The 27,413-nt window shown below is 35.7% G+C and overlaps 1 protein-coding gene across 2 annotated transcripts in view; it reads left to right on the top strand.

Annotated features, from left to right (window-relative positions):
* The first annotated feature begins 10,801 nt into the window (after positions 1-10,801).
* Positions 10,802-27,413, top strand: part of LOC127807520 (metal transporter Nramp5-like) — a 45,903-nt gene continuing 29,291 nt past the window's right edge. The window contains exons 1-13 of one of the 2 annotated variants that reach the window (XM_052345426.1): positions 10,802-11,200; positions 11,371-11,449; positions 11,548-11,588; positions 12,675-12,753; positions 12,903-13,007; positions 13,700-13,809; positions 14,358-14,539; positions 14,850-14,919; positions 15,078-15,251; positions 15,371-15,475; positions 15,828-15,959; positions 16,076-16,171; positions 16,489-16,887. In XM_052345426.1, coding sequence (XP_052201386.1) covers positions 11,063-11,200; positions 11,371-11,449; positions 11,548-11,588; positions 12,675-12,753; positions 12,903-13,007; positions 13,700-13,809; positions 14,358-14,539; positions 14,850-14,919; positions 15,078-15,251; positions 15,371-15,475; positions 15,828-15,959; positions 16,076-16,171; positions 16,489-16,830 — 1,653 coding nt within the window. In that variant the 5' untranslated portion in view covers positions 10,802-11,062 and the 3' untranslated portion in view covers positions 16,831-16,887. Of the gene's footprint in view, positions 11,201-11,370; positions 11,450-11,547; positions 11,589-12,674; positions 12,754-12,902; positions 13,008-13,699; positions 13,810-14,357; positions 14,540-14,849; positions 14,920-15,077; positions 15,252-15,370; positions 15,476-15,827; positions 15,960-16,075; positions 16,172-16,488; positions 16,888-27,413 lie in introns of those variants that run through there. The other variant, XM_052345425.1, reaches the window with a different exon arrangement.

Here is a 27,413-nt window from a genome sequence, read left to right on the forward strand (position 1 = left end):
AAAAAAATAATAAAATAGCAAAATATTGATTTATTCAAAATTTTATAAATATAATTGAAAATAAAAATTAATAAAAAAACTATTTAGGCATAAAGAGAGGGCGATGGTGAAAAGAAGAAATGCAGAAAAGAATAAATGACCAAATGGCAAAAGAAAGAAGGAAGAAATGGCAGAAGAGTAGAAGAAAGAAACGACTAGGGTGGTGGATCTGGGCGTGGCGTGGTGGACGACAAATCTGGTAGAGAGAATGGCATAAGCAAACGGCAAGGCGCGGCGAATCCAAAAGAGATAACGGCGTAAGTGAACAACATGCGGCGGCGACAATAGATGACATAGGTGAACGACGTGCGACAGTAACGTAGGCAGCGATGATGGTGGTGGCGACTCTGTGATAGCTAATAAGGAAGAGAAGAAGTCTAGAAGGGATAATGAGCCTATGTCGATGTTTGCACTGCACGAGAAGGAAAATGGAGGCATTTTTCACGTTTTCAATTTTTTATCGTCTTTTTGGCTGAAAACAGTCAAAACGGTTTTTGGCTATTTTTAGTTTTTTTTATAAATTTTTTTATTATTTTTGAAAATATATTTTTGAAAACGATAAAGAAAATACGTTTTTAATATTATAAAAAATTAAAAATTTAAAACGGATTGAAAACAACAAAGATAATAGGTATTGAATTATTTACTTTTCTCAAGATGTTTGAACGTCGTTTTTTCCTATTTGAGCTTCAGCGCAGCAAATAAAATGAAACTTATTTATTGTGCTCAGGAAAGTGTTAAATTTTGATTTCTGAAGGGCTTATGCACGTGTAACTATACCTTAAGAAAGAAAAATATTATACTTTCTGAGTTCTAGTTTTTGCGTGTAGAACCGTACCATTTTGGGTATGGGTCTCCATTCCATAATTGGAAGAGACTAGAGATAGATGCATTAATTGCAGTTTTCTAGTTTCAGTCTACAGGAAGTCTTTGTAGTCCTTATTTTAATTTTTTTTGAGATTATTCTTCGTTATTGACTTTCTCAGCCATCATGTCTTTAAAGTTATACTGAGAAGATAAATCAAGAAATGTGTCCAGATGATCAGGATGATAGATTTTAACACCACTAATATCACTCTTAAAATCCCCCCCTCAGAAGAAAACATTCTGCTTCTCCAAGAATCAAACCCATATTAGGAACCTCCTGATAAGCTTTTAGTCTACCTTTTTATCACTTGACTATACCCATGGGCTTGTAGTCCTTATTTTTCATTCTACATTTAGAGAGGTTTTTTATGTGTTAGGTCAGTAGTTGGTACAAGAAGAGCACCATGGAAAAATGATAGATTCAGCACCTGAGTCTAACTAGAGAGATTGAAGGTTTATGGTTCTAGTTCAATTTTTGGTAGAAGAAAAGCACACCCACAAGATGATAGATTCAGCACTTGAACGTGCGAGAGGACTTCTGCTAGGTGGGCTTTTTAAGTTTTGTCTTTTCATTTTTATTCTTAATAATAAACAGATTGCTTGGTCAGACTGGTTTTGTGGCTTTTACTTTTAGGGTATTTTTATTAAATTTTTCATGTAAAATCATGTTTTGCTTTGTATTTCTAACATGCGATTGAATACTGATACTGAATTAAAAATTGTGCAATTACTTGGAATTAAATTTAGTGTATGCCCGCACGGCTGTTTGCCCGCGCTCGCTTTCGCCTGCTCCCACGTCATTGCTTTCGCCTGCTCCCACGTCATTATTTGTGCTCGCACACACTTCTGGGTGAGGGTCACTCGAGGTACAACAATTGCATTCGTGTGCCCCGTTCTCTCGCAACAACACCTCTTAAAGAATCGGTCGAAACTATCTCCGTGAGACTCGATCAAACCTCTTTGAGATTCTTGTCGAAGAGATCGGGCCACTTGACACACGATTGCCCCTCCCATCGCTATAAATAAGGGGTCTCTTTTCCTTATTTGGTATACAATCTCTCACTCTCATACTTACCATTTGCCTTCTAGCATTTCACTTCTACGAGGGTATGACTTAAGCATCAGATGGTCCATGTCGGAATTCTCACCTGCGCCCCTAATAGATTTTCTTTCCAGTAGGTCATCTATCGCCCGAATAAGTCATCAATCCCCCGAATGAGTTATCCATCGCTTGGATACGCTGCACATAAGTCATCCATCGCTTGGATAAGCTATACGTGGGTTATCCATTGACAGTTTCCCATCTAAAAATTTATTATTGTAATTGCGCAATAATAATTGACGGCATCTATGGGAAGCCAACAAAATGCTATGTAAAAACTCTCTTGTCGTGGCACAGAATCGAAGCAATCGTTAGACTCTCTCTCATGATACCGAATCGCCTCGACAAGAGACCCTCTCTTGTGTGGTAGATCAATATCAGTGACTGAATTAACTGTAGGGAATGTCTTATAACTTAGATATCTAAGAAAAAAGATATAAGGCTGTTGAGATGTGATTTATGACACTTGAAGCAATCAAAACAGAAATAATTTTTTATACAACTAAAATATAGCCTAAAAAATAAAATGATTGTAAGGACTTTTGGAAAATCAATAGAATCTTAAAAATGCTTCAATTTTATGTAAGAATCAAGTCTGATATACCAAGGTTGTTAAAATCGGGATTTTAAGTGAGATCGACAAAGGGTCCATAAAATCGGATCGTAAAATCGAATCGTAAAATCGTAAGATTTTAGAGATAATTAAAAATACCCTTAAATTTTTGTAAATATATGTTTATAATAATATAATTTTGTAGAAAATGAATTAATATTATTTAATAACTTGATTATTCCTTATTATAATTCAAAAAATGATACTTCCCAAATATAGCTAAAAAACTAGCAGGTTGGTATAGGCAATTTAGAGGCAACATATAGGTAATTTAGAGGTAAAATATAGCTTAAAATTCTTTAGAGGATGCTTCCAATGTCTTCCATTAGATTTAGATTGCAATTTTTTCTTGATTTAACATTGATTAAATCAAGTAATATCCCAATTTGGGGTTGGGTGGTCCATTAATTAATTACTTGTTTGTCTTGATTTACTTATGCAATCAATGTTAAATCAAGTAAAAATTATAATTTAAATCAAGTAAATTGGAACTTATGCAATTAATGTTAGATGCTATGTGACATTGGAATTTATGTAATCAATGTTAAATCAAGTTCTAATTTAGAGGCAAAATATAACAATTATGCTATGTGACATTGAGACGTTGGAAGCATCCTCTAAATTACAACTTAAATCAATAGAGGTCTTTGAATCGTAAAATCGTTTGGAGATCTCTGAAGCGTAAAATCGTAAAATCGTAAAATCGTACATGTAAAATCGAGATTTTATAGGATTTTATCCCAAATTAGATTTTACATGGGATTTGAATCGTTTGAGGGTCTTCGAATCGTAAAATCGTAAAATCGTACCCGTAAAATCGGGATTTTAACAACAATGGTTTCGAGATGAAACAATAGCTGTGTGAGAATACCAAGATAAAAGTGTACTTATCGAGTAACTTGAAATTATTAATTTTGGATTTTAAGTATTGTAATACAAATTAATTTAATATTTGAGGGTGTAATTATAATTAAACAAATACTCAAATGAAATAAAGATAAAATTTGAAATTTAATGTGTAATTTCCCTTATATCATAGTCTATTATATAATATATAGATAGATAAATATATATGTGCGTGTGTGCATGGTGAGCAGTTTCCGCGAAGCTTCGGAGAAGCTTCAGAGCCAGTTTCCGCGAAGCTTCATGGCCAAGTTGCTAGAGTGGTAGCCAAGTTTGCTGCAAGAGTGATGGCCAAGTGGAGAGCCTATAAATAGAGGGAGAAGTTGAGGGTTTTTGGGAGGAAAATGGAAGCCATCCGAAGTGAAGATGGCCGAGGAAGCAGCGGCCAGCGGCGGAGGCTGAAGCAGAAGCGGCCATGGCTGTTCTGTGCGGCATCGTGAGGGGCGGCCGGCGGTGTGGTCGCTGTGAGCAGAGGCGGCGACGGTGGCCGGAGGCCGCTAGAAGCAGCGGCAGCAGCTGTGGCGGCGGATTGCAAGCAGGTGGTTGCGTGAGGCGCGGGCTGCGGTGGCTCGTGGTGGAAGCGGCCGGTGGCGGCAGTCGCGCGGCGGTCAGGGGCGGCCGGTGGAGGCCCAGGCGGCTGGCGGCAGGCGACTGTGCGCGTGCGTGAGGAGGGGGAGGAAGAAGAGTGAAGAAAGAAAAGAATGGAAGAAAGGAAAAAAAAAATAAAAAGAGCGAAAGAAAGAAAGGAAAAAGAAAAATAGAGGAAATGAGGAAAAAAATAGAATTTTTTTTTGAAAAATTTAATAAAATTTTAAGAATTTATTTAGAGTTGGAGTAGACATGGCCAAAATTGAACCGGACCGGCGGTTCGAACCGGAACCGGACCGGCCGGAACCGGACCCGGAACCGGCCGAACCGGAACCGGAACCGGAACCGGACCGAACCGGCGAAATTCGGTCCGGTTCCGGTTCAAGGTTCCGGAGAACCGGAACCGCCGGTTCCGCGGAACCGGAACCGCCGGTTCCGCGGAACCGGAACCGGAACCGCCGGTTCCGGTCCGCGGAACCGGAACCGGAACCGCCGGTTCCGGTCCGCGGAACCGGCCCCCCTCCCCCCCCGTGCGCGTGCGGCCGCGCACGGTGCACCCCCCCTCCCCCCGTGCGCGGCCCCCCCCCTCCCCCCCGTGCGCGGCGCGCCCCCCCCCCCCCCCCCCCAACGGTCCAAATTGGACCGTTGGACAGCCCCCCCCCCCCCCCCCCAACGGTCCAAATTGGACCGTTGGACAGCCCCCCCCCCCCCCCCCCCAACGGTCCAAATTGGACCGTTGGACGACAGCCCCCCCCCCCCCAACGGTCCAAATTGGATTGGACCGTTGGAACCCCCCCCCCCCCCTCAAACTTTTTTTTTTTTTTTTAAATTTTATAATTCCTATCTATATATACCCCTCCCTCCCCCACTCATTTTTCACACTTTCTCTCTATCTCTCTCTCTCTCTCTCTCAAGTCTCAAGCTATTATTATTCTCTCAATTTTGTCTCTCATTTAATATTTTAATTTCAATTTCTTCAATCTTCTCATTTTGTTATTTATCAATTTATTCAATTATATTATTAATTATTTATTACTTGTTACTATATTATTTTATCATTATTATATTTTTTTATTATCATACTTTTTTCAAAAAAATGGCAAGTGAAGGTAGAAATGTTGAAAATGTTGAGTTTGAAGCTCAAAATTTTCAAACACAAGAGAGTGAAACTCAACAAAAGGGAGGTGGAAAAATTTCTACTTCTGATATTTTTAATATTCATTTCAAGAAAACACCAAAAGGAGATGGTAAATTTGATGTATCTTGTAATTATTGTAATCAAGTATACAAATTCAAGCAAGGAGGTGGATATGGTACTTTCGCCCGACATTTGCAAACAAAGCACCCGCTCAAGGTTGGATTGAGCCGCGATCAAACACAAATATCCGGGTTTGCTACCTCTTCAAACTCTCCTCAATTATTTCATTATAATGAAGCTAATTGTAGGTCTGGTTTAGCTGAAATGGTAGCAATTGATCATTTATCTTTTAGTTTTGGTGAAAAATTAGGTTTTACTCGATTTTGTCAAAACTTTGTTAATCCTAGTTTTAAATCAATTCCTAGAAATACTTTGAAAAGGAATTTGTTAAAATTGTTTAAAAACTCAAAAATTGAATTGATAACATATTTTCAAAACAATAATATTAATGTTTCTATTTGTAGTGATATTTGGAGTGATCATTGGCAAACTCATTCATATATGGGTATTACTTGTCATTGGGTTGATGAAAATTATGTTTTACAAAAAAGAATTCTTGCGTATCGATGTTTTGATGAAAGTCATAATGCTGAAAATATTTGTAGAATAATTCAACAAATTTTACAAGAATATAGATTAGTTAATAGAATTTTTTCAATTTCTTTTGATAATGCATCGGCTAATACTGCTTCTATTAATGAATTGAAAAGAATTTGCCAACCAAATTTTGGTGGAAGATTTTTTCATGTTAGATGTGCATGTCATGTTTTAAATTTATGTGTTCAAGATGGTATTAAGTCACTTAATTCTTATTTAGATCCAATTAGAAATGTTATTTCTTATATTTGGGTACACCCTCGAACTGCAAAAGCATGGGCACATTTTTGCACCTCCAATGGTCAAACCCCAAAACGTTTTTCAAAAGATGTCCCTACTCGTTGGAACTCAACTTTTAAATTACTTAATCAATCTTTTGAATATAAAGATTTATTGTGTTCTTTTGCAGCAAATTATATTCCACAATATCCTATTTTTCCAACTATGTGGAATGTTTGTAGTTCAATTTTGAATATTTTACGAATTTTTAATGATGCTACTCATACACTTAGTAGTGTTTATAAACCAACTTCACATCAATTTTTAATAGAAGCAATGAATGTGGCCGGTGTATTAATGGAAGGAATTAATGTTGAAGAAATTTGTCATGCTGTTTTAGAAATGAGAGAAAAATGGTTACGTTATTATCAATTTATTCCTGAAATTTTTCTTGTTACTATGGTATTTGATCCTAGGTGTAAATTTGATGGTTTAATTGAGTGTTTGTCTAACTATTATTCGTTGTTAGGATTAGAAAATAATGAAGAAATTGATGTGAATATTATAATTTCTAAGGTTAGAACTTTATGCAATCAATTATATGAAGCATATGTTATTGCTCCTAGTAGTGAAGAATCATTTCCATCCATGGCTCCGCATTCCTCTTCCTCCCAACCAATGAAATGGGGTCATAAATTTTTAGATCAAAGGAGGAAAAAACCTAGATCGAGCTCACATTCGGAGCTCGAAACTTATCTAACCACAGTTTTTGAGTTTGGTGATGATACAGGTTTAAATTTTGAAATTTTGGAGTGGTGGAAAAGGCACAAGGAGACATTTCCAACTCTTGCAATTATTGCAAGTCAACTTCTTGCAGTTCCAGCTTCAACTGTAGCCGTTGAACAAACATTCAGTAGTGGAGGCAACATTTTGGACGAAAGAAGATCAAGATTGGCTCCAGAATCATTGGAAGCTCAAGTTTGCCTCGATGATTGGGAAAGAGCTAACATGCGACGTCAAGAAGAACTTATCCATTCATCATCATCTGACGAATGGGTTAATGATGGTTCAACAACGGCGACTTCCGACTCCAATGAAGATGCGTAGGATCCAAGTCCATATTTTATTTTTTTTCACATTTGTAAAAATTAATTACTTGTATTACATTTTTGTTGTAATTATTTTTTAATGAAATTAAGTCTAATTCTATTTTTTATTTTTTATTTTTCACATTTGTAAAAATTAATTACTTATATTACATACTTGTTTAGTTGTTTTAATTATTTTTAATGAAATTATTACTTATATTTCTTCAATTTTTAGTAGTGTTTTTTTATTAAAAATATGGTTGAGAATATTTATATTTACAATTACATTTAACAATTAAAAATCGAAACCAAACCGAACCGAACAACGGAACAAGGACCAAAATTGAATACAACAATATTTAAAAAAAAATTAAAAAAATTCGGTTTGAACCGGAACCGGAACCGTTGACCGAACCGGCTCAAACCGTTGACCGAACCGGTCCAAACCGTTGACCGAACCGGCACGAACCGGAACCGGAACCGAACCGTCCCAAACCGCCCTTGGGCGGTTCGGTTCAGGTTCAAAGATTTCTTGAACCGGAACCGGCGGTTCATGAACCGGAACCGGCGGTTCATGAACCGTGGCCATGTCTAAGTTGGAGTAGTATGCTGAAGTCAAAAAATAATTTAGTCGTACGTTTCGAGATGAGGGTACGCATTTGGAGGAAGTTTGAGAGATTAAGTCAAGGTGAGTAATTTTATCAAAAAATTAATTTTGTTGCATAAAGTTTTTTCTACAAAATTATACATGATATGTTTTGCTTATCTTGAGTAAGATATTCAAAGGTTACTAAATTATGTAACATATGTGCATTTTGACATACATATACATGTATTGTTACATCGATAATTATGATATTTCATTTGACATGATGTTAGACTATTGATATTTGTGTCGGGATAAGATGTTATCCTGATAGTGTATTCGTAATTTTTCAATAGTGTTTGAAAACGATGATGTGTTACAATGTTGCCCTGATGTTCCGTTGGTGAACAATATTATAAAATGAAAGAATTTTATGTATTACAATTGATGTTTGAAAATAATCTTGTAATATTGTTATGATTCAGTGTCAATTGAAAGTATTTAGTTATTTCAATTAAGTTGTTTTGTTGTTTTTGAGTTTGATGGAATTTGGACAAATTCCATCAAACTCAAAACACACCCACACATACACACACACATAGAGAGAGAAAGAAAAAAAAGAAGCAACAACTATGTTTATTTTTATATATATGTATATATTATAGAACACTTATATTCTTAAATAAATCAACATTAGGTTTGGTGTCACGAAGCATGGTTAATAAAGCGTTTTTTTAAAATATCTTTTTATGTATCTTATTTAAAAAATAAAAAATAATGTTAAATAATAATCTCTAAATAATAATTGACTTCTAAAGCAATTGTATCAATACAGTAACATTTATTTTAATATTTTAATAAATTTTTGAAAATTAAAAAATAAAATTTAAACAATGATTGCCAAATACTACTATTAAATTTTTATATAAAATTTATTTATTTATTTATTTATTTGTACCCGACGCCAACTCCTCTAGTAAAGAATTAAGCAAAGCATAAGACAGACGTACGTGGTATTGACAATCATTTATATCTATAGTATTATAGCTGCAACTAGCTCGTGGTAATATTATTTTCAACGAGAAAAATTATAAATATAAATATGCACATGCTAACTATAATTTACCCTATTTTATTAAAAAAAATATTATTAATATACCTTTGTGTACATCTTGACCTATATAAAAGTGTATCAATGACAAAAAAATCCCTCATGAGGTGCATAAATGCGCGTGAGGCACATATAAGGCGCGGGATATTTTAGTCTTAATACCTATTTATGTAGCTCAAGATATACAAAAAAATTATACGTCTAACATTATTCTTTTATTAATTCTATGTGTGTACCCCCAAGAGATTTGACTTCTTGTATTTAATTTATACTCTTATTAATTCTTTTATCCTTTTATATTTGTTTTGAAAGTAACCCTTAAAAAAATAAATCCCTATATGTCATGATGGCAACATGGCTTTAATTAATTACATGGAATTCCGATGCTATTAATTATTGCTGCATATATATATATATATGTGACACTTCTTTCACTAATGATAATATTTTTTAATTAGAACTTAGATTTTATTCATCAACAAATTAAGTCCTTACTTACTACCTAGATTGGTTCCTCTTTCCCCAGTTGGAGATCTCTTGATGCTGATGATCTTATTCCATTATTATTTGATTATATACTCTAAACGTGACTTCACCCCTACATAATCAAAATGGGGGCATAATAATGATCACGTTAGCAATTTTATTTGATGATCGTCAGTTGTGGCTATTCTTTCTACATAATCAAAACGGGTGCGGAGTAAAAATTTTGATTCAGTGAGAGTGAATTTAAATATAAAAAATATAATTTAAAAAATAAGATAATAATAATAATATTAAAATATATATTTTTTACAATTGTTATTTTGATAACGCTGTATAATGATCTCATTAGTAATTTTATTAAATACATTATTTTCAACATACACAACTAAGCTATCATTTATCTATTAGTCTCCAATCTTATTACGCAATCGATTATTCATAATATTTATTACAGAAAATATTCTTTTAACTGCAGTATAGTAGCAACCAAAAGTAAGAAAATCGTGTATGAATTGGAAAAGAAAGCAAAAAATGGGATATTTAAAAATAAAATGGATTAGGACTTAAAAGGGAGTGAATTTGGGTCATTTAGCCTATTTAGGCTAAGTTTTAATACAATAATTTCGTATTTATTTTGGGAGTTGGACTTAAGTTAAAAATAATATAAAATCAATTTTTTTTTTTTTAAATCCAGCCCAGTAACTACCCCCACTGGATTCACCCAAGAAGAAAAAGTCAACTTTGTTATGATCAGCATTAAAAAAAAAAAAGAAAAGATTTTCTATTAAAGTATTTTTTTTTTTTTGGTGACGCTCCATCACGAGCACCCTAACTATATATCCCGCCCCAAGAGCTTCACTAGGAATGTAATGTAAATCAAGATGTGCCTCCACTGGTCAGGTTGGATCCTCCATTAAAGTATTCTATTTGTATGTTAATTAATCTTAACATGCCCACTAAAACAATTATTAGATACGTACCATGTTAATTTGAATTTAAAACCTAAAGTTACTTTGCAACAGGTATTATAAATCAACTTGTCATGAACCTTAGGTTGTGAGAAAAATGAAATTCCCAACCCCACATTCAGCCAAAAAAAAAAATTGAAACTCCCACGACTCAAAGTCCGATCAATTGACTGTATATATATATATATATATATATATAACCACAAATCAATAACATAAAGAAGTAGTCGACAGGGTGTGGGCAAAAGGAAAATGACAAGTTTTACTAATTGAAGGAAATGTTGCAGGCAGCCATGACAGAGTAATTACTAGTACTAGTTAGATTGAAATAATGAGGAGGATTGGATTCATGGAAACACTATTTATTTATTTAGAAGTTATAAATATTTTTTGTTATAATTTTTAAAAAATAATTGATAATTTTTCATGAAAATTAAGTGTTATTTTCAGATGCATGGTGGCATGTGATTATAATAAGTAGGGTTTGGCCTATGTTTTGTCACAATTGCGAAGGTAGAAAGCGCCAAGTGTCCGTCAGAGGCGGGACCCTTTTTGACTCGCTTTCAGGGGCAAAACAACTAGCCTGCGTACAGAGCTCAAATGGCGCGCCTATATATACAACACCGCACTGCTCCCACTAATTAACGGCAGATTGAGAAAGAGAAAGAGCGAGAGAGAGAGAGAGGGAGAGAAAGAGATGGCAAGCCTGCAGCTGCCGCAGCAAGTTGGCGAAGGAAGCATCGTTGCTATCAATGTTGAGATGGAACCTCCGAGCAGCAACATAAGCGAAGAGTTGTACGATCATCATCACCATAAAGATCAGAAGCACCTGCAGGTCCCTATCTCTCCCTCGTTCTTTTCGAGGATTTCTTCTTTAATTTGCTTTAAGGAGTTCGTGCATGCTATATGTCTGTGCTCGCGTGTGCAGCCTTGGGGTTTGGTTAAATAGCTGCATGGGTTTAATTAATCCGTTAATAATTTGGTGTTGACGATAATCGGGATCAGGAACCCAGATGGAGAAAGTTTCTCTCTTACGTAGGCCCTGGTTTCCTCGTTTCCATGGCTTACATTGACCCTGGCAACTGTAAATCTCTCTCTCTCTCTGTCTGTGTGTGTGTTTAATTACTTTCTTCTTCGTTTGGTTGTTAACTTGCACCAACTACTGATGTGATCATGTCGCAGTGGAAACTGGCATGAAAGCAGGAGCTTCCTACAGATACGAGGTAATTAAATTGAAGTAGCGATCGTATTTCAGAGGATCAAAAACCACAAGTCCACAAACTTTTTCCTTTTCATTCTTTTTCATAGGGGGTGTTTGGCGCATCGGTTTGACTGTTTATAAACTATTAATGGAGCTTAACTTATTTAGTTATATATTTATTAAAAAAATCAAAAATTTAAACCCTGTCGAGTTTAAGTGTTATTTTAATAATGTTTTAAGAAAAGCTCCTTCAGCTTTTCTCAAAACGTTATTATCAACTTATTTTGTTGATCAAATATTTTATAATTTTGTCATCCAAGAACTCTAATACTTTCAACTCACCCTTAAACATTACAACTCTAGCCTCGCCAATGCCATTGCCTCCATCGCCATCGCAATCGTTGTCACCCCCCACCCCCATCGTCCTTGCCTCCATCTCCGTCTTTGTCGCCTCCAACTCCCATCGCGACATCGCTGTCTTTAGCCCATCACAGTTGTCGTCACCATCTGGTCCATCTCTTTATTCGTCGCCTCCATCGTTGCCTCTAACTTCCATCTTGCTCGTCGCCTCCAGCTCGTCGTTGTCGTCGTCGCCTCCATGCCTTACCTTCCCCAATCTCTTTCTATATATATTAATTAACATATCAACATTGAATTAAACTAAATTTAAACATAAAATATTATATTAATATATTCTTTAATAATTATATATAATTTATCAACTTATAATAATAAAATTTTTATATATTAATTTATAATTTATATTTATTAAAAATTAATATTTTTTTAAATTTTATTTATATTATTAAGCAATATATTCATTTTAATTTTTTTGTTAAATTCTAATACTTATCAGTTTTTTTCTTATAATTATATAAATAAAAACTTAAAATATATTTATTCAATTATCAATTTAAACGGTAATAAATTGTAAACCTTTATATAGCTTTTAAATTGAAAAGCTTAATTAAAATCTATTTTAAAAAAAGTAAGCCAAACACCCTCTGAATGGGAAAGGAAAGGAAAGGCAAGGCAAGGCCAATCTTTTAAGGTTTTAATTATAGATACCCATTATTATTCCATTACTGATGTGTATATATATATGCAGCTACTTTGGGTGATCCTCGTTAGCCTCATTTTTGCTCTCATAATGCAATCTCTTGCTCTCAATCTTGGCGTAACCACGGGTGAGCTGCTAATTAAAAACCAGTATCTTCAAGCTCAAATACTGAACAAATATATATATATATATATATATATTTTTTTTTTCATTTTCATGATCAATTAATCAGTTTTTTTTTCTTTCCTTTTTGGGTTCTTTTGTGATTGGATGCAGGAAGACACCTAGCAGAGTTATGCAAGCTTGAGTACCCAAAGATTGTCAACTATTGCCTCTGGTTGCTGGCAGAGATTTGTGTGATAGCAGCAGATATTCCTGAAGGTAAACATTAACGTCTCTCTAATATACAACCAAACATTAAGGTCTCTCTAATATACATCTTCTCCTTCAGATATTCCTGAAGGAGAAGATGCAGAGCGCCGGAGAGAATAGAAAAAAAAAAAAAATTAAATTTAAAAAAATATATATATATTTATTTAAAATTTTAAAAATATAATATATATATATATTATAATTAAAAATATAAGATAACATATATTATATTATTAAGTGTATTGAACATATTATGTATAATAATATTTAATATAAAATTAATATAAAATTTTATATTAAAAAGAGTTAATTTTATTATTAATAATCAAATATATTGAATAAAATAATATAAAATATTCTTTTTTCAAAATTTTAAAATAAACTTTTTTTCTAGTTTTCTGTTTTAAGAAATAGTTTTTAAAATGACAAAAAGAATTCGTTTTTAAAAATATCAAAATAGACACTCAAAATATAAAACTAAAAATAAATTTAAAATTCAAAATTAAAAATCGAAACATAAAAAAAACACTACCTAAATCTTTATTCAATATATAATGTGTGTCGATGATCTAACCGATTTTATAATGATTCTCGGATTAACTAACCCTCCTTTACCCGAGCGTGGAATTAGTTGTAGATATAAAATGTATACTAACATATATATTATAATAATTAATTAAAGTTGATTCAATTTGTGGCAGTGATTGGGACAGCCTTTGCTCTAAACATATTGTTCAAGATCCCAGTGTGGGCTGGGGTTCTCATAACGGGTTGCAGCACTCTCCTCCTTCTTGGCCTCCAGAGATTTGGGGTATTCTCATAATTAATATATAATTAACAGTTCCTTTTATGCTAATTAATTAACTCTTGTTCTTTGTTTAATTATTAATTTCATCACCTGCTCCAATGGCTGACCTTACACACCAATGAAGAAGTAGGTAGATATTAATTAATTTATAAGAGCCAACTGAATGAAGACAATAAGTTGATATTAATTTATCATTGAATATATACCTTACCAAAAAAAGACTATCTTTGAATATTTGATTTATCCTTGAAAGTGAAGCTTTTTCAAGCTTAATTTCTAGCAGAAAACATATTTAAATTAAAATTTAACAGTATTTTATGTTCAGCAACTATGAGGGGATAAAGAGGAATTAACTTAATAAATTGCAAAATAGCCATGCGCAGCTAAGATTATCAATTTAATATTGATTACATTGTGATTTTTTTTATTGTCACTTTGAGACCTAAATTAAACTTATTTATTTTGCCCTTCTAGCTATATATTAGCTGTGGATTTATTATTATTTTTCTGTATTTAATTAATTTAATTGTGGAGAATTGAATATTAAATAGGTGAGAAAGCTGGAACTCCTGATCGCAGTGTTGATATTTTTGATAGCTGCCTGTTTCTTTGGGGAACTGAGCCATGTTAAACCGCCAGCGACAGATGTGCTGAAAGGCTTGTTTATCCCTAAACTCAGCGGCCAAGGCGCTGTCGGTGACGCCATTGCCATGATTGGCACCAATGTTGTGCCGTACTCACTATACCCTCGTGCTTTTTTTTTTTAAACTCTGATAAAAGGACTAAAATTTGATGAACCTATAGTTTTGACCAAAATTTTTGAATTCAAAACCATCATTATTATCACCATCGTCATTATTATTTTTGTGAAACATCTGGACAAATGGCAAATGATATATGACAATGTCCTTTTTATAACAACTATATATGAATTAGAAAGTCTATTTTGTTTGTCACGTCAAATGCACTTTTATCTTTTTTTTTCAAGTGTTTTCTCATATTTAATCTTTTGGGCTTGTCCATTCATGTCTCCTACTCAACAGGTATAACCTATTTCTTCAGTCCGCCCTTGTTCTATCCCGAAAGCCGCCAAATTCTGCCCGAGGCATAAATGTAAGCAGCCTCTGAACTGTTGCTCTTATAACTCAAATCTGATGATATATATATATATATATAAATATGTTCGTAATGATGTCGAGTCGATTCGATTAATTATATATATAGTGGTCTTATAATATTAACTAGATTAATTAGATGGGTTGATTTTGCAGGATGCATACAGATACTTCTTGATGGAGAGTGGATTTGCATGGTTCGTAGCAGTTTTGATAAATGTTGCGATCATCTCAGTGACAGGAGCTGTTTGCTCAGCCCCCAACCTCTCACAGGACGACTTAGGGCGATGCAGTGATATCAACCTCGGCTCTGCTACTTTCCTTCTCAGGGTACAAACCCATTTCCCCACCATTCAAACAAACATGGGATATATTAATTACAAGTCAAAGTTCAAGGAAAATCAAACAGATTCGTTAATTAATTCAATTTCCATTTTCTCGTATTTCAGAATGTGTTGGGGAAATCAAGCTCCACCATATATGCAATTGCGCTGCTGGCCTCAGGCCAAAGCTCAACCATTACAGGCACTTATACTGGCCAATTTATCATGCAGGCAGGTTCCTCATTATTGTTATTATTGTCTAAAATTAGACCTTTACTTACATATCCTCATAATTTATTTTGGCACACCCCTGTATGAGATTGTTGGTCCTTATACTTAAAGGGAATCAAGGTAAATCGTAAATTTTAAAGAGGGTGGGAATTAACCGAACTCAAATGCTGTAAGTTCAATAGACTAAAACATTGAACATAATTTTTATTAAGAGTAAAAATTGAAATATTGAAACTTGAAAATCCACAAAATAGAATTAATTCAACCCGATCCAATTATTTTAACTTTGAGATCCAATTCTATATATTTAAGCCACTTATATATGGAGTCTTATATAGCCATGTCTATTTAGGGTTTCTTGGATCTAAAGATGAAGAAATGGGTGAGTAACCTAATGACAAGGTGCATTGCCATCGCACCCAGCCTCATTGTCTCAATCATCGGTGGACCCGCCGGAGCCGGCCGCCTCATCATTATCGCATCAGTATGCCACTTACTAAGTTCTTTATATATTTAGTTTTTATTTATAATGTATAATATATATATATATATACACATCGATCAACTAATCATCCATCTCTTTTCTTTATATATATATAGATGATACTGTCCTTTCAGCTTCCATTTGCCCTCATCCCTCTGCTCAAATTCAGCAGCGGCACCACCAAGATGGGACCCCACAAGAATTCAATATATGTAAGCTTCTCTCTCTCATTTAATGTCTAAATAAAAAAATAAAAAAAAAATATTTAAGTCACAATATATTAAGATAATTTTGTCATTTAAAAGAAAGACAAATAAAAGCCTTTGGATAAGAGTAGGTAAAGTAGAATTGTAGGAATCTATACATTTAATTTTGATTTTATTTATAGGAATATTAAATCATAAAAATGATTAGAGAACTAAAATTAATATAATTAACTCTGTATAATGGAATAAAAACTGCAAAAATAACTCATAATTCTAGAGTTTTTTGTGAGAAGATCTAACCCATTGAACATTACGGAACGCAGATTATAGTCATCTCATGGATTCTGGGGCTTGGAATCATTGGCATAAACATCTATTTTCTAAGCACAAGCTTTGTTGGCTGGATCATTCATAGCACTTTGCCCAAATTTGCTACTATGTTGATCGGAATCATTGTGTTCCCGATGATGGCCGTTTATATTGTTGCACTCATATATTTGATGTTCCGCAAAGACACAGTGGTGACTTTCGTTGATCCGACAAATATAGTTCATGATGCTCAAGCGCAGCTAGAGACAGGGCGCAACGGTGCCATGGAGGCGCTGCCGGAGCCCGAGCTTGTTCCATACAGGCACGACTTGGCTGATATCCCACTGCCGGAGTAACTAGGAAGTTTATGTAGCCGACCCTAAGAGTTTCTTTTAGTGGGAATAAGAGGTTGTTTGGCATACCCTTTTTTTTTCTAGCTTTCCTTTCTAATTCTACTCATAAGTTGTATAAAGTTTAAAAGTTAGATAATATTTAAATTAATAACACGTTTAGATAAATATGTTTTAAATTGTCATTCATATAATTATGTGTTTGATTTGAAAAGCCTGATAAGCTACTAAAACTTACAAAAAGACTAAAATGAACATGTCATTGAATAATACAAATAAAATGTATAAGAATATTAATTTTTAATAAAAATAAATTATAAATTGATGTCTAACTAAAAAAATTTACCATTAAATATTAATAAATTATATACAATTATTAAAAAAATATATTAATACAATAGACATTAAAATAAATATACGTTAAATATATATATATGTATAATGTTAAAGTTTATATATATTATGTGTTATATATATATATAATGAAGGGTGAACGACAACGAGAAGAGGTAACAGTCAAGGTGACGGAGAAGGAGATGGGCGACAGAAGGAAGTTGCGATGAAAGCTATAGGAGGCGGAGATGGTCATGGTAAGAAGCGGTGATGGACACAAAATGAGGAGATCCAAGCGACGGTCAATCTGCTGATGTTGTGGGGTGCCTGAAAATTCTCCAAACTCTTAAAAATTTTCCCAATGAGTGCTATCTTGGAGAGTCTTCGAGACAGTAGTCTCTTGGGTCCCCCAAGAACGGTCTGACCTAATTCATTTTGCAAATGATGATTCAGCACCTTGAGGCATGAGAGATTGAAGGTTTATGATTCTAGTTCAATTGTTTGTAGAAGAAAAGCACACCCACAAGAGTATGATTCAGCACTTGAGGTGCGATATCTATATTACTTAAATGAATTAATTCAAGGTGATCTCGAAGTTCTTTAGAGGACACTTTTATTCCCTTCCAATTGGTAGTAGAGTAAGTTTAGAGATGAATGGCTGGCTAGCTAGAGTATTTGTAGCCGATCCCACTTATTGGGATTAAGACTTAACATTGTTATTGTTATCATGTTGTTATTAGATTAGCTTTACTCACAAAAATAAGTTCTAAAACCCTTTTCTTAGGTGTGATCTTATGCTTTGGATAAGGACTTACAATTGCATAAAATCTATAAAATGAAGCATGTTGATTCATAGAGGGGATGAAAAGGAATAAAGTATATTGAATTTGAATGTTTTACTTTCAAAACAATTGTTTGTGATCTCTCTCTCTCTCTCTCTCTCAACATTATCTTTCCCTAGTTTTTTTTTTAATTTAATTTAATTTTTAAGAATCACTTTTTAAATTTTTTTATTTTTATTTAAACAAACTTTCTAGTTTTCTGTGAAATTATGTTTTGGAGAACTGGAACATATGTTAGGTGCAGTTGAGCTGGTCAGCATTCATAGTTTTGGCATTTGGGTATACTAATAGGACAACCATCCTATCTACTTATATCACTGCATTCACAAAGAAAAAAATTGCATTAAATTTGGCATGTGACATGCAGTTATATTTTTACTATTATGATCAACCTAAACTATTCTTGTTCTCCCAAGTACACATATGAAGTAAGCCACATAATTTTTTGGTAAGATATATTATCCACCTTTGAGGCTTGTCACAATTATAAGGATCTCTCATCAAATTAGAGAAATTATAGAGATTTTTGTTAAAATTTAAAACACGTGCAAGTAGATATTCTCATCATTCAACAACGATGATAATTAAATATATTAAAATTAAAATTAAAATTACCCTTATATCCAAATCAATCTCTCTCACTCTCTCAATAATGGTGATGGTAATAATGGGCATGCATTTTCTTTCTCTTTGCTTTCTCTCTTCCAATCATATTTAAGTCTACAATGAACCTTAGATTTTGGGATTCATCACAAACTTGAGGAGATTTCTTGGGTTGGCAATGAACCATATTTCTAGGGTATAGGGTTCGTTATGTCTAATCCCAACCATCAATAGTGGTCAATTGCCATAGTTGATGATTTCTATTTTTTATTTTTATAATTAAAGAAAGGAGAAAAATTATAAGAGTAAAATAGATAATTTACTTTGTTTTAAATAACATAGGAAATCTTTATAATACGAGGGAAAGACAGGTTAATGGGTTATAATATCCTCTCGATTATAGAGATTTAGTGAACAGAAAAAATGAACCCCAATATGTATTGATGTTGTTGAATGAAAGAATGTTTTGGATTTGACCAACCCACAAAACTCTGAAAAACAAATTAAGACAATACAAAAACTCAAGAATTTAGTTTAAGGCTGTTATTGTGTCATTTCAATAACAACCATCATTATCATCAACTACTATACCACATTTAGAATAATCAAGCCTTTTAGTTATTATAAATAACTTACATTTGATCCATATTTTGATTATAGCCAAGATGCTTACATTTGATGCATATAATTCTGTGTTTGATTATAGTCAACTTCTTGACATTTAACATTAATAAGATATATATCCAATGGAACATAAGAGGCCACACGATCAATTATCACTAAGATGACTTGTCATCGTCCGAAGACCATGGCTCACTCTATTCGCTTGTTCTTGCATTAATGAAAAAAAGACAACATTTTTTAGTAAAAGATTTTCTTTTTTTTTTTTCAAATAAGATGAGGATGATTGTTTTTTTAGTACACAATTTTCTAGTAAAAAAAGGATGATGTTTTTTTAGTACATAGTTTTCGCTTGCACACACCCCGAGTGAAGGTCACTTAGGGTACAACGATCGCATCTGTGTGCTCTGTGCTCTTGTGCCAACACCTCTAAAGAATCGATCAAAACTACCCTCACGAGACTCGGTCAAAGCCTTTTTGAGATTCTTGTTGAGAAGATCAGACCACTTGACACATGGCTGCCCCTCTCATCACTAGGGGATTTCTTCCCCTCATTCGATATGCAATCTCTCATTCTCATACTTACATTTTTCCTTCTAGCATTTCACTTTTTTCTAGGTCTGACTTAAGTATCGGAGGGTTCGTGCGGGGATTCGCATCCGTACCCTTAACCAATTTTCTTTTCAGCAAGTTATCCATTGCCCGAATGAGTCATTCATCCCCCAAGTGAGTCATCCATCGCTCGGATACGTCTCACATGAGTCATTCATCAGTAGTTTCCTATCTAAAAATTTATTATTGTAACCGTGCAACAACAATATTGACGTCGTCTGTGGGAAACCAACAAAAGGCTACATAACAACTCCCTTGTCATGACACAAACTCGAAGCAATCGTCAGACTCTCTCCTGTGGTACCTAATTGCCTTGATGAGAGACCCTTTCTCGTGTGAAAAATCAACATCAGTGATAGAATTAACTGTAGGGAATACCCTGGAACTTAGATATCTAAAAAAAATGATATGAGACTGACAAGTGTCTTGAGACGTGATTTATGACACTGAAAGCAGTTAGAAAATAGACAATTTTTGGTATAACTAAAATATAGCATAGAAAATCGAATGATTATAAGGGACCTCCGAAAAGTCAATGGAACCTTAAGAGAGCACCGATTTTATGTAAGGATCAATCCTGAGGAGATTTTGGGATGAAACAATAGCTCTGTGAGAACATTGGAGTAAAAATGTAATCATCGAGTAACTTAAACTTATTAATTTTGAATTTTAAGTATCGTAATATAAATTAAGTTAATGTTTGAGGGTGTAATTGTAATTAAAGAAATATCTAAATAAAATAAGGATAAAATTTAGAGTTTAATGTGTATTTTCCATTATATCATAATGTATTATATAATATATAGATACATAAATATATATGTGCGTGTGTGCATGGTGACCAGGTTCCGTGAAGCTTAATTCGGAGCCAGTTTCCGCGAAGCTTCATGGCCAAGTTGCACGAGTGGTGGCCAAGTTTGCTATAAGAGTGATGGCCAAGTGTAGAGCCTATAAATAGAGGAAGAAGTTAAGAGTTTTTGGGAGGAAAATAGAAGCCATCGGAAGTGAAAATGGTAGAGGAAGCAGGGGTCAGCGGCAGATTTTCCTTCTCCGCTTTTACAGCTCTTAAGGAATAGAGTTGTGCAATTTGCCCCCATTTCTTCCCCATCATCTTCTACAGTCTTTTTCCATCAATGAGCTTGCATTCTCCTTGCTTTAGGGTGCTTATTAGGGTTAACTTCTTCCCTTTAATTTCCACCGTGACTTCCAATTTATTGAAGTCAAATGTAAGGGGACTCACTGTCCTCATCGAGTCCATGCCAAAAACAATGTCACACCCACCTAATTCCAAAATTCTGAGATTTGCCACAAATTCTTGTCTTTGCATAATCCATATGAATCTCACACATTTGTAGTGACAGAACATTCGACTGCCATTAGTTACAGTAACTGACAAAGAGTCGTGACTGTCAAAGGCCACTTTAGGTCTGCATCAATTGATTTGCTAAGGAAGCTATGGGTGCTTCCACTATCAATCAACACCATTAGCTTCCTTTTTCCCACCTAGCCCTTAACTTTGATTATTTGTCCCATTGGGCTGCCTTTTAATGCATGAAAGGAAATCTCTCCTCCTTCCTCTCTCTGCACTTCTTCCTCATTCTCTTGCAATGCTTCTTCCTCTGTCACGTCTTGTTCTGCTTCTTCTTCCCTTTCTTCTTCATCGCTCATGCCTTTTATCTTCATTAATTGTCTTTTACACTGATGACTCGGCCCATATTTGTTGCCACATTTGAAGCACAACCCTAGTTGTCTCCTTTGTTCCATCAAACTGCCATTCCCTCCACTATTGTTTACTGTTGGTTTGGTCGTTGCTTGATTAGGCCATGTTATCAAAGGTCTAGAACTTCCTCCCTCATACTATCCAGCCAGTATACTTGAAATATAAGGAACTTTATATTTCTTGAAAATGGCATCCAGAGTCATTTCTTGACCCCTGGACTTTTCTGCTGCCTGACCCACTATTGTTGGAATCATTATCTTTATCATGGGCCCTAGCTCCTCCATTAAACCACTCATGAAAATTGATACTACATACTGATCAGTAAACCCGAGTTGGATAGTACATACCAGCACTACAAAAAAATCAGCATTTAGCGGTAATTTTTTTTGCATTTAGCAGCGGTTAAAAGCCGCCACTAAGTAATTTAACAAAACCGCCGCTAAGTCAGCCGTCGCGGAGCGTTTAGCGGCGATTTTCAGCAACTACTGGAATAACCGCCGCTAATTATATTTTTTGCGGCGGTTTTAAAAACTGCCTCAAAATAAGTGATTTAGCGGCAGTTTCTATAATATTTAGCGGCGATTTTGAAACTGCTGCAAAAAATTTTAAAAAAAATTAAATTTTTAATTTTAGCGGAGGTTTCAAAACCGTGGCGAAAATTAATAAAAAAATTATTTTTTTAATTTTAGCGACAGTTTCAAAACCGTCGCAAAAATTAATAAAAAATAAAATTTTTAATTATCCGTGCGAGCCACCCAACCCGCGCCCGCCATGCCCCCGCCCAACCCTTGCGCGCCACATGGCCATTTGTGCGCCCGCCACGTGGCGATGCTGGAAATTAAATCCCAGCACCTTCTCCGTCCCCGAGTTTCAAACCCAGGACCCTTAGTACACACGCACGCACGCGAACCGCTTGATCCGCGAAACACCCTTTGACACATGAAGACATATATATATTATATACTAATGTAACAACTAATTTTCAGAATTATATTTTATATTTTTTAATATATATTAAAAATATTTATTAATTGATTATTTTTTAAAAGAATAATAGAATAAATTAAAAATAAATTAATTGATTAAAAATAAAAAAGAAGATTTTATATATTTTTTAAAAATTATTAACATTTTATATATTAAAATTTTGTTAAATTTATTTTTATTTTTTTAAATTAGATTTTTAATGAATTTTTCTATTAATTTAAATGCAATTTTAAATTTATTTTTATTATTTTAATTTTTAATTATTTTCTTAAGCAAAATTTAATTTTTTTAATGAAAATAATGAATTTTAATATTTAAGATTTTTATTTAATTTTAATTTTGAATTATTTAATTTTTTGAATTTAGTGGCAGTTTTTCAAAAATCGCTGCTAAATTTAATTATTTTTTTGAATTTTCCACAAATCTTATTTTTTATTTTTAATATTGAATTTTTTTAATGAAAAACTGCCGCTAAATTTAATTTTTTTTTAAATTTTGCTACGATTTTTGAAAATCACAGCAAATGTTAATTTAATTTTAATTTTGAATTTTTTTTTTTTTGAATTTAGCGACTGTTTTCGAAAATCGCCGCTAAATTTAATTTTTTAATGAATTTTGTGGCGATTTTTGAAAAGTGCCGCAAATATTATTTTATTTTTAATTATGAATTATTTAATTTTTTGAATTTAAAGGCGATTTCTCAAAAATCGCAGCAAAATTGAATTTAATTTTTTAATTATTTTTTAAATTTAGCCACGGTTTTTTGGAAACCGCCACAAAATTAAATGTTTTACTAAATTTTGTGGCGGTTTTATGAAATCGCCGCAAAATTTTAAAAAAATCGCCGTAAAATACCATGTTTTGCAACGATTTTTAAAATCGCCGCAAAAAATCAATTTTTTTGTAGTGAAGGGATCTTAGTTCTTCAAAAGGGCAAGGTACTCCATTACAGTACCTTCTTGCTTCAATTTACTAAATTCTTCAATCACGTTTGTAAGCACCCCCGCCCGGATATCCTAACCACCCGGTCTATCCGAACGAGTGCGCTCACAGAAGGGAAGAGGAATAGACAAAAGACAGAAATGCCCTGGCATGCATAAATAAGAAATTTAACAGCGGAAGCAAAACGGTAAACATACATGCCCACAAGCACCCCGCTGATACAGCGGTCATGAAGTATATAAAAATACATACAGACCCTGTGCCAACAATAGGAGGTACAAATGACAACCTGGCACAGTCAAAAATAAAAGACAGCGACTCTAGCAAAACATCAGAGATGACGGGGGCAGCTAACTATACACCTTACCAACACGGCCGGCTGCTAAATGGAACGATCCTCGCCCTCGGCCTTTGCTTTACCCTTACCTGGAATGATGGAAAGCAAGGTGAGTCGCAAGACTCAGCAAGTTTATAAGAAATGAAAGGCTATAAATAAAAGAAGAGACCATCCCAAACACAGCCCCACAAGTACACACAAGTCATGAGACGCTACAACACAACAGTGCAGTATAGTGAAAGCACATTCCGGTCCTTGGGGCCCACACAAGACACTTGGCACCCAAGTCCCATACCAACCTGCCGCTGCCCTGGAAGGCAACAATATCCTCAACAAACCTGTGCGCACTGTCCCGGGGCGGTACTCCCGTCACCCGTATCCACGTCGGTACTCCCGACAACCGAGCCATAGGCTCCCTCGGAACGGTACTCCCGTCCGAGAACTAAATACTATCAGTAGCCATGCAATGCACATAAAATGCAATGGCGTAGTGAGCATCAACGTGATACCAGGCGCCCATACATCCAAGCATCAGGCCATGCTCCGCCCATATAGTAAGCCACACACGATGCATATGCCCGTGCTGGATGCATCATAATCAAGCTAAAATGCCCGTGACCAAGCATAACCAAATCATGTTAATCCCAACATGAGCCCGTACCCATGTACACATCAAGCCATGCAACGAGAATAAAATATAAGCAAGCATGCTATAATCACATAACGGCTAAGCAAGTTAGCAGTGCCTGGCACCGGTCAACGGTCAGTGGGTAGGAGAGACTCGCCGGCGGCCTAAGGTAGTCCGTACGACAGTCACTCCGTCACCGAACCGCCGATCCTAGCCCCCACTGCACAACCGTTCCAGCCAGAAAATAACCAAAAATCCAATTAATACCCGAACCGCTAAGAACCTAGTCCCGGGTGAGTACGGCATCATTCCCAACAGGCAGGGGGGTGGCACAAACCCCCGTAGGCAACCAACGAATAAAACCCACGAGATCCATTTAATAAATTAAATCTTAAACTAACCGTTTAAAAACTTCATAATTAATTAATGGCCGAAACAAACGAAGGGAGGCCCAATAAATCGCCAACGACAGAAACGACGAGATAGGTAAGAAGAACTTGCCTTATCAGAGATATCCTTAGGCTCGTTGGGTCCAAAAGTAGTAAAAATTATACAAACTGCAATATCCCAATTATTTGCCAAAATTAATAAAATTGGACGCAAAACGAAATTCTGACCGTACAGAATATTAATTACTAACTGCTCTACATACCTGGATAATTAAATCAGGGATTAAACGGAGTTTAATCCAATTTTTGAAGCCCCAAAATCTCAGAAATTTCTCTCGCGCACGCTGCTGCTCTTTTCTGTAATTCCTTACTGTTCGCATGCAAAAAGAACGCCCGAAATCGGGCTTAAATCGGCCAAAAACGAGCGGCTGAGGCGCGGCCACGTGGCAGCGCGCGGGCCAGCCACTGGGAGCCACCGCCATTGACGAAACGACGTCGTTTTGACGCCTATGGCTGAATTAAATCAGCCAAAATTTCCCCTCCTCGCGCGCAGCCCCCGCGATTCGATCCCTCATCCGCTGCCTGGCCGCCTCGCGCGCGAACCGCCCGCGCCCACGCTCGCATCTAACCTATATATGTTTTAAGTTATATTTAATGTGACTTTTGGCCTCTTCCGCGATTCACGCCAGCACCCCTAAACTTCCATTAATTGCACTAACGCCCACTTAATTAATTACATTAACTCCCGAAATTTCTGAAAATCCCATTATTGAATTTCTTTTAATTTTCCTATAATTCCAGAAATTCCTAAAACAAATTAATTAATTATTTTAATTTCTTATTTCCTTAAAATCACATAAGTAAATTTTATTAAATCACAACAAATTATTTTAATATTTCCTTTAATTTAAATTACCCCAAAATTAAATTAAATTGGCATTTACGGGGCGTTACAAATCCTCTCCCCCTTAAAAGAATTTCGTCCCCGAAATTCGTACCTGGCTAGGCAAACAACTGAGGATGAAGTCGTATCATATCCTCCTCTAGCTCCCACGTAGCCTCCTCTGGGGTATGCCGCTGCCACTGGACCTTCACATAGGGAATCGTGCGACTACGGAGCACTTTTTCTTTTCGATCCACGATACTGGTAGGCAACTCGATGTACGACGCGTCCTCTTGCACCACGAGCGGATGATAATCAATGACATGCCCGGGATCTGCCACGTACTTGCGGAGCATAGAAACATGAAAGACATCATGTACATGGGCTAACTGAGGAGGTAAAGCTAACCGGTATGCCAACGATCCGACTCGCTCCAATATCTCGAACGGTCCCACATAGCGAGGACTCAACTTGCCAGATACTCCGAAGCGTCGAACACCCCTCATCGGCATAACTCGAAGGAAAACATGATCACCCACATCAAACTCCAAATCTCGGCGTCGTCTATCAGCATAACTCTTCTGACGATCCTGAGCTGCCTTCATCCTAGCCCGAATCAACTGGATCTTTTCTGTCGTCTGCTCCACCAACTCCGGTCCAAGTAACGCTCGCTCCCCAGTCTCGGTCCAGCAAAGCGGTGACCTACACGGCCGCCCATATAATGCCTCAAATGGTGCCATCCCAATGCTGGCCTGGAAGCTATTATTGTAAGCAAACTCCACCAACGACAAATGGTCATCCCAGTTCCCATGAAAGTCCAGTACACAGGCGCGGAGCATATCTTCCAAAGTCCGAATGGTCCGCTCCGACTGCCCGTCAGTCTGAGGATGGAAGGCTGTACTGAAAGTCAGCTGGGTCCCCATAGCACTCTGCAACGCCTCCCAAAATCGTGAGGTAAACCGAGGATCCCTGTCTGACACAATACTAGCTGGGACTCCATGTAGTCTCACCACCTCATCAATGTATAGCTTGGCCAGTCGATGAATAGGATAGGTCTTCTTGACAGGTAAGAAGTGCGCTGATTTAGTCAACCGATCGATAATCACCCATATCGAATCATACCCCCGGCTGGATCGTGGCAATCCTGAGACAAAAATCCATAGCTATGCGTTCCCACTTCCACTCCGGCACAGATAAAGGTCGTAACAATCCTGCGGGCCTCTGGTGCTCAGCCTTAACCTGCTGGCACACTAAACATCGCGATACAAATTCTGCTACGCTCCTCTTCATGCCGCTCCACCAATACTGACGTCGTAAGCCCTGGTACATCTTCGTCGCTCCAGGATGGATAGTATAGGGAGAACGATGAGCTTCCTCTAGGATCCTCTGCCTGATATCACTGTCACTCGGCACACAGATCCGTCCACGAAACAATAGCAAACCATCGTCCCTCTGACTGTACCCCAATGACCCAAATCTCTCCATATCAGCCATAATCTCGCCAAGCTCCACATCCTGTCGCTGTCGATCGCGAATCTGACCCTCCAGATCCGAATGGATACTCATGGCAGCGCAATAAAGTGTAGGATTGTCTGGTGCCACAGAAATAGTAAGATCGCTCATCTGCTCCAGTAAGAACCACTCCTGCACCATCATAGCTGCAACTGATGCTCCACGACGACTCAACGCATC

Source organism: Diospyros lotus, chromosome 8 (genome assembly GCF_014633365.1).
Source record: "Diospyros lotus cultivar Yz01 chromosome 8, ASM1463336v1, whole genome shotgun sequence".
Lineage (NCBI taxonomy): Eukaryota > Viridiplantae > Streptophyta > Magnoliopsida > Ericales > Ebenaceae > Diospyros > Diospyros lotus.